The sequence below is a fragment of the Parasteatoda tepidariorum genome, chromosome 5 (assembly GCF_043381705.1).
Source record: "Parasteatoda tepidariorum isolate YZ-2023 chromosome 5, CAS_Ptep_4.0, whole genome shotgun sequence".
NCBI lineage: Eukaryota > Metazoa > Arthropoda > Arachnida > Araneae > Theridiidae > Parasteatoda > Parasteatoda tepidariorum.
The window spans coordinates 57,198,012-57,206,944 of NC_092208.1; the positions used below are offsets into that span (position 1 = coordinate 57,198,012).

The 8,933-nt window shown below is 25.8% G+C and overlaps 1 protein-coding gene across 1 annotated transcript; it reads left to right on the forward strand.

The window, feature by feature from the left end:
• The first annotated feature begins 2,215 nt into the window (after positions 1–2,215).
• LOC107457108 (uncharacterized) lies at positions 2,216–8,176 on the forward strand. Its single transcript, XM_016075181.4, has 2 exons — positions 2,216–3,664; positions 5,698–8,176. Exons 1-2 carry the CDS (start codon positions 2,823–2,825, stop codon positions 6,158–6,160), a joined length of 1,305 nt encoding a protein of 434 aa, XP_015930667.1. The 5' UTR covers positions 2,216–2,822; the 3' UTR covers positions 6,161–8,176.
• The last annotated feature ends 757 nt before the right edge of the window (positions 8,177–8,933 follow it).

The following is an 8,933-nucleotide window of genomic DNA, read 5'->3' on the forward strand; positions in this document are numbered from 1 at the left end:
CATATTAACGGAAAGATTGTCAGGTGAATGGTTTATAAATACCATATATTTTTGTTTTATTACTATAAATATGTTTTTTTCTTCTCTCTTTTTTTATAAAAAAGTCAGTAATGCCATTAAGATACAGTACTGCAATTTTACCAGAATATTTTTCTCCGTGTAGAATGCAATATTATGAGAAAGTTCATTAATTAATTAATTAATTTATTTATTTTATTTGTATATTTCTATTTATATATTTTCATTTTTTATTTATTTATTTGTCTAATTAACACCACTTCATAAATTTAAATTTAACAATTTTTAACGATTGCAAAATTTGAGTTATATGCAACGAAGAATAATAAATATTTTAATCTAAAATTGTAACGAATTGAATCATATTTACACACTACATATTATTGCGTAGCAAAATTTTTTAGCGTCAGCATCATTTAAAGTAATACGCATTATGCTAATGTACAAAATTTTATCTAATTCCTTGCACAAGTAATAAACAAATATAAGCACCTAAAATAAAAACACTAGGAAGGTCATTAACTGTTTTGAAGGTAGAAATATTTCATTGTCTTGCGTAATTTCAATTTGCGTAATAATTAATTGTCCATTGACGTTTCGTTAATTCATGTATTTTTTTACATATATATTGTGATTTTTCAATCCAATTTTCCAGTTTTAGTAATTGTTTTAGTTATTTCTTAAAGAATTTAAATTAAAACGCATTACGCTTAAATTGTTACGTTTTTTTACGATGTTCTTTTATTTCATTTGTGTTTCATTTCATGGTTCATTTGTATGATACCAAAATCATCACTTTTATTTAATTTGAAAATTTCCCGCATCTTCTTTAAGTTTATAATCGAAGTTATCTACTAAACTATCATACAAAAAAGAAAAAAAATCTGAATTGTTAAATTAGAACGAAGAAAATAATTAATTATTTTATAGATGTAAAACAAGAGTTATGAAACAGAAATATATTGACAGTAACGAACTTGGTTTCTTAAAATTTCTAAAGTGAATATCACAAGTCTGTCTCTATTTTAATACCAACTGTTCAATTTTATTTTTGCTCAATATATTTAGATAGAAAAGTAAAATGTTAAATCTATTTATGAATTTTTTTAAATTTCGTCGCTTTGTAAATTCAACCGAATAAATGTATTTATTTGCCGTGCTCTAAGGCATTATGATAAAATTATCAAATTTCAGCATATTTACCGAATCTTATCACACAATATTAAACCATATTTTGTTGTTAATTTGTCGTTAGTAAAGCATTTCGATAAAAATTGCTGTGCTTTCTGGTGTTCTCATAGAGCCAAGAACTTGGTATTTTATCACATTTTCGACCTTGCTTTCTTCTTAGTGTAATTTGTGTTTATGTCTTTATCAAAGTTATAAAGCAATATAATTTGAACATGGCGAAATATTTTGTTTGTTTAATACAATACTTTTTGGAGAATTTTTCACAGTAAAAGTGTTGAATTAAATTTTTTGCTGTTGGTTATTTGTTGTTATTTTTTAGAATAACATAATGCTTTCCATAATTTAATGAATAAAAAAACAAATATTTAGAATGGTTACTGTTTTATATTCGGAATTTGCATTTAAAATGTTTTAACTGAAATTTACATTTTTAATTATTATATTAAAGATTTTTCTCACTTAGGGATTGCATTTAAAAATTATGCACACGAAATTTGCTTTTGAATATCTATCTTTTTATCCATGCGATTAAATAATTATGTAAGTTTTTTTTAAATTCTAATTTCACATTCGTAATTTCAGTATTTATATATTTCATTTTAAATTGTACTTTTACCCAAAATTTTTGTTTAAATTTTGTATTTCGAATCCGTTTATGAAAAGTACTTCATTGTTTTTTCATTTTTATTTCGAGAAAAAAAAATTGGTACGATAATAATAATGATACAATAACAGCATGATCAATATATTTGTATTATTAATTATCATTAAAAATTAACATGTTGCAAGAACTGTTGAATAAATTACAGATATGTAATCATTTGCTTTTGAAATTTTTTATTCAATACATTTATAGAAATCAAATAGAATTAACGGGACTTTTTTGTTGAAATATAGTTTAAAGGATAGAGCTCTTTAAAATAAAATGAATTTATTATGTTTAAATAAATATTTAATAGATATTATTATTTATTTTTTAATTAATAATTGAGAAGGTGATGGAAGTAGCAAAGGATGAACCTTTCATCGAAGAGGTGATTCGATTTCAAAATTATCGAATCACCTCAGTATGTAAGATAACATAAAATTTTGTTTACTACGTACTATATTTTTTTTTATTCTACGTAAACAGACAAGAGTGAATTATTCATGTTTTCAAACTTTTAGAGATTAGTTTATTTTCTAAATGAATCACACGTGGCGTTTGTAAATGCTATTTTTAGTGTCATAATTCGGCGGGAAATAAAAGATAATGAAGCAAAGCTGGTCATTACCATTAGAATTGTCAGATATGATTGCATAATAATAATGAGCCAACAATTTTATTTTAAAACGTATCAGAACAAAGTCGTTTATTTGTAAATAAACATGTTTGATCATGGGAAGTGTGCGTTTCTGGTAATGAAATTCCTTTCTGATGTAAGTTCACGGTTAATAATGTTTAATTAATTCGTAATCCTAATTCGTTATCTGATCTTTATCTGAAACTGATTATAATTAAAACTACGGGAAAAAAAGCTGAATTACATTTAAACTTATAATATTCATAGCAGAAGGTTTGTTTTACATTCTGTAATTTAGAATTACTTTCATGAATTCAAAAATACTTCATAATGGAGAGAGTAAAATATGATTGTTGCTGTTATTCTTTGCTGGCATTAAATATAATTGATTTCGAAGGAAGATGCCAGAACTATTTGTCTTCAAGAGCCCCACACATGGAATGGGCCTTATTGTCTTTACGACAACTGGGACAAAAATGCAAACTGAAGACTGACAGAAATGGCGTTGAGTACGAAATTTCACATCATGTCAACTGTTTTTTGAAAGATCTCTCTGCAAGCCTAACAATGGAACTAAACACCCTCAGTTCGTTGACAAAATTGAAATATTTGTACTTCAAACGAAAGTTGACGAGTATCTTGAAAGGTAACTTTTTTAATGACTATTTGTGTTTAATGAGGAAAAAAATTCGAGCTTGCACAACTTCGATGGAAGGAGAAGAACTTGTAAAGAAGTTTATAAACGTTTGTAAAACACTTAAACTACCTGTTGAGCTGTCAGGAGAGGATGTTGAACAGTATGAGTTTATGGCTGAACTGTTGAACTTTTGCAACACTACTAAAATAAAAAATTCTGGTTTGGTCATTTCTCTTCTTAAAATGACTATTGATAGATGTGGAATAGCCCCGTTTGATTCTCTTTATGTTCGTCAACCACTATATCCTGAAGATTTTTTGGAATACATTCTAGAACATGTAAGGAAAGAGAAATTCGATATGAGCACATATTGTCTGCACCACCCAAGAACATTATGGGAGTATTCAAGAAATTTTAGTGTCATTAACGCTGTTTCGTTTGGAAATATTCAAAGGGTTAAAACCCTCTTGCAGTATGGATTCGAAGTTTTTCCCAATGTTGAGTTGAGAAGAAGTAGTCATGGGTTTCCTTACATGTAAGTTACTTTTTTAATAACTCAAATTGTATAACTGATTTCTATGAGGTTTTTACCTGGTTTCGTATTAGGTTTCTGATGTGATGTAGAAACCGTGATTACACATTAGCCACAATATAATTGAGAAATAATATCTAATTTTATTTCAGAACAAGTTTATAAAACTTTCTTACGTGTATGTCAACTTTTAAATTACTCAAATTGTACAACTAAATTACTCAAATTGTATAACTAATTTCTGTGAGGTTCTTCATACTTACAATAATATATTTGTTTCAGAATTACTTTATTTATCAAACCAGGTTATTTTGATAGGTTCTCTTTCAATAAAAATAGATAAGAATGTAATCTGAATAAAAATTAATGTCTATTATTTCCAATAAACACCAATATGTTTTAAAGTTTAGTTTTAGGATTGAAATTTATTTGGAAAACGTAATTTATTGAAATCATAATTAGAATTTAAGAACCAGATTTAGAATCATTTATTCAACGTAGAATAATTTGAATAAATTTTTCTAATAATGTCTATTTAATTTCAAAGAGCTATAATGTTTATCAAATTCTGCTTGATATACGGATAAACTTTAAAAAAATTCTTAAAAAGCAAAGACGCTTCTAAATGTTTTTTTATATTTTTGTAAGAAAAAAAATAATTATGTAACTTTTAATAAAAAATCTATTTACATTTAGTTTCTAGAGAAAATATTTCTTTCATAAACCTTTTACTTTGGTTTAGTCAAATCAAATTTAAAACATGACAAATTCTTCGAAATAAAACAAAATTAAATTGCATGATTATATTGATTTTGAAATGTTTTAAGGACTTTACTTTAGTACTTTTCACAGTTATCAAAATTCCGTTAAGTGTTATTTTATTTCTAATTTTGAACAGAATGAATACATTATTTGTATCAGTATGTCACAAATTTAATAGGACTAATGATAAATATCATATCTTAAGATCTATATCATATCATATCTTATATTATGTATATATATGTACATGCAAAGACAATTAAAATTTCAATCATCACGAGTTTGAAATAAATGAATTATGATTAGTTTTGAATTTTAACACTTCGAAAAGAATGTGTAGCAATTTTACATAAATAGAGTATGTTATTTTAGAAAAATAAAAAAAAAATTAAAGATTGCATGATTTTTAAGATATTCAATTGTTTCAATTGTTTCTCTTAAATTTTGTTTACTTACTGATTTATCAAGCATAGCAATTTCTGTGCCCCTAATCTCCTGAAAATATACAACTATTTTGTTTGCTTCTTTTATTTAATTGATTTCCAGGTTCAAATATATTTTAAGCAGAAATATTATACATAAATTTTCAGGTATTCTTAAGGAAATTTTATTAATTTATATGTGTGAAAATTTCTATACAACAAGACATTACAATTAAAAATGTTTAAGAGGGATGATTATCTATTGTCTGAAATAGAATTTTCATTAAAAGCAAAAATGTTATAAAATAGAAACTAATAAAATTTTTGGTAGATTATTTTAGAATAAAAGTATTGAGTTAGGCGAAATTAAAGCTAACTTGCTCTTCGTGGTACTCTCAGAAAAATAGGTTCGTTTGAAACTAATATCGAGCAAATTTGCCACGTCATTTAACTGTTAATTTAATCATGTTTTCGTTCAATTTGGACCATGGTATAGGGCAATCAATTTTAAGTTTGTAACCACGCTCTTTGCTCAGTACTATAGTTCAACTTAACTATCTTAAAGTTATAAAAATTCAGATGATATTGTAATCAAACGTAACACTTCACTTAACCCAAACGGCCACATTTGACTGCACGTATTATAACATGCTTTTTAGGTAATTTACCGTGATTTTCTAATGGAACCATATTGCTTCACACTTCTTAACTTGTAAATGTGCACATTGTGGGCCCCTTAACTTGTCTATAATAACAAAAAAATTCTAACAATGAAAGATAATATAATTAATTAAAAATGCATCAGAATAAATTATTTAGTTATTTTAATGAATTATATTTATTTATTTTTAGTGATGATATCCTACCAACTCGTTATCTAATGGTACTACGGATGATGTGTTGCATCCGTTCCGTGAATTTGTTTCTTGTGCATTCTCCAAGCGCTTCTTCAAACAGACTGTATATTGCATCAGACGAGCAGAAACAGTGTTTTTATCTACTTTGGCAAGCGATCCAGGATCCATATGTAAAACACGCAGAAATGCTTTCTGCCATATTTGCTGAATATCTTATTTTAGCGAAACATAACGTTTTAAATCCGATGAGGTATGAAAAGAACGTTAAGTTTAGTATGATGTATGAACGATGTTTTACTGATTTGGCTTCAGGACAAAAGGAACCAAGATCACTCATGCATTTAAGCAGATATGCAATTCGAGACAGACTAAAGGAATCGTGGAATCTTCCTCATGGTATTTTTCAATTGCCAGTTCCAAAACGATTGCATGAATATCTTAATCTAGAGAGCGATTAGAGATTATATATTAAAGGTTATTTTCAATTGCTTTCCTTAATTCGAATTGACAAGAGTCGTAATTTAAAGAACGGTTGAAAATGCTATTCTAAAGACTGTATGCTATATTTATGGAAAACTTGTACAACGTTTGTAAATATGTAATTCATCTAAGAGAATTTTTCCTTCTTATTTATTTACCACATAATTAAAGTTGTTATTAAAAGTAAATAGAGCGTTGAAAAAATAAAAATGCTTGCATTGAGTCTTGTACATAGGCATTGTTTAACAATGTGTGTTGGAAGAACAAACAGATAAATGCATGACGAAGCTAAAATGTAGAAGCAAAAACATGAATAGTCAAACACTTAAATTTAGAAAAAGCTAACCTAAAATGTAGAATAATTGTAATAAATTTCAGAATTCCCAATTAACTTTTGTTTAAGATCAGAATTTTTTCGTTTAGAACTCATTTAAAATTCTCAGACATATATTTTTTAGAAAAATATTTCATGTAATACACTAAATTCTAACATAATTGCTTATGGTACTATGAATAATATGATTATTTACCTGGTAGCAATACTCTAAAGTGAAAAACAGTTGTCTAAACAGTGCGTACTAAAAACAATGGCAGCAATACTCTAAAAATCCATTATTTTTTTGCCACACTTATAAGCAATGATAAAAAAATTCGATATTCGAAGTTATTTGAAAAAGAAATTACTTTTGCGCAACAGATATAGATAAAAATATATGAGTAATTGTATCATTTTTAAGAAATTTTATCAGAACTACTTTTTTTCTAGTAAGGTCATGTTAACAAATTTAAGGGATTGGATTTAATTGCAAAAAAATTATTTAGTTTTTTACCTTAAATTATTTAATTTTTTAACAGTTTTTTGGGGGAGGATTTCTAAAAAAAATTGCCTTTTCTAAAGACTCGGATGCAAATTTGAACTTCAGTACTTATAAATAACCAAATTTATTAATTCTGCTAGCATAAATTCAAGCAAACTCGATGAGAAATTGTTTAATGAACATGCGCATAATGCACTAGAGAAAATAGCTCCCCAGTGTCAGCCTCTCTCCTTGGCCCGATGATAAACTTTACTATTATCGACGTATATGTAAACAAATTCCTTCATTGGGATTTTTTTCTATTTAAAAAATTTATCAGATGGTGGCAAAACCATAAGGGAAAAAATAGCTTATCATCGACATTTATAAAATCAATGAATTTGGTATGAAGTATACTTCAAATAGCCTCACAGGGTTAAGAATCATTGTTGTAATACTGGATCTTTCTTTTTTAAAGTTATCTATTTTTTAATGAATTTTTTATCAATTTTCTATCAAATATAATATTTTTAATGGAAACTTTTTTTTTTTTTTACAGCTTTAATTCTAAACTAAAGCAGTCATTTTTGAAAATTATATATTTAGAGCATGGAAAAAATATTTATTATTGTAGATGTAAATTATTTATGGCTATAATTGTGAAATATCTGTAATTATAAATGTGAAATTGTAATTACCATTCGTGTGAAAAATATGATTCGCAGTACTTTGAATTATTAATTTCCTGTATCAATTATCATGTACAAATATCATGATGCAATATGCCGTTTTATCAATTGTGAAAAGAATCTAACTTTGATGAAGTAGAGCAGAGAATGTTAGTTTTAAATTTATTTAACAATTTATGACAAAATATAACCATATGTACTTAATACCTGTGATATTTTTTTGTTCATTATTAGTTATCAACTTTACCTGCTCATTTTGATATTTATCAGTTAGTTTCATTTATTTATTTTATCTGACAGTTGTGTGATATTTTACATCAAATCATTTTTTTATTTATTCATTACTATATTAGGCTGCAACTTACAGATTTTATACATCTTCATGTATTTTTGTATTTTATATCTATTTTTATAAAAATATATACCTTCATTTTTCACTTATCAATGTATTATACTTTCTACTGTATTTATTTATGATTTTGAAACATGAAAAATAAATAAAATGAATTAATGTAATTTGCATATTTTCCCAAAAATAACATCACCACAAAAACTTCTTAAAAAATAAAAGGCGCAAATAGTAGCTCATGCACACAATGTAAATGCACTTTGAAGTAAAGCTGCCATGCGTTTAATAGTAACAAAGACTCTAAAATTCTCATACTGAAATTTAATTATTTTAAACTTTAAAGAAAGTGATTTCATTTCTAATTTTTCTGAATTATACTAGACTAAAAATTTCGTGATCTCTAAGAGTGGGAAAGTCAAAAACCATACTATTTTTACAGTTTAATCGAAATAATATCGATATTAACATTTTAAAAGTTGTATGATATTTATTTACTTGAAAACACAGTCACTCTAAATAGCATAGATATATTTGCTTTTTTTATTACTGCTTTCAAAATGCTGTCATGCCTTTAATATTAACAAAAACTTTAAAATTCATATAAAAAATTTAATTATTTTTAATTTAAAAAAAAGTGATTTCATTTCTAATTTTTTCTGAATTATACTACACTAAATATTTCGTGATCTTTAAGGGGTGGAAAGTCAAAAACCATACTATTTTTGTGAAATCAAAAAACTCTTATATATATATATATATATATGCCTATTCGTATGAGAATATTGTGGGTTTGTTTTCTTTAAAAAAAAATGCAAATTTCTAAAANCCATCTATTAGGTCATATATATAATATTTCGATATAAATTTGTTTGTGAACGATAAATATTAGGGAATTAACTGGAATTTCCCTATGCAA

Bases quoted from the DNA above. Each gene is read 5' to 3' on its own strand.
- LOC107457108 (XM_016075181.4), top strand. From the start codon at position 2,823: ATGGAGAGAGTAAAATATGATTGTTGCTGTTATTCTTTGCTGGCATTA. The intron at 3,665-5,697 runs GTAAGTTACTTT...ATTTATTTTTAG, and splicing joins AGTCATGGGTTTCCTTACAT to TGATGATATCCTACCAACTC.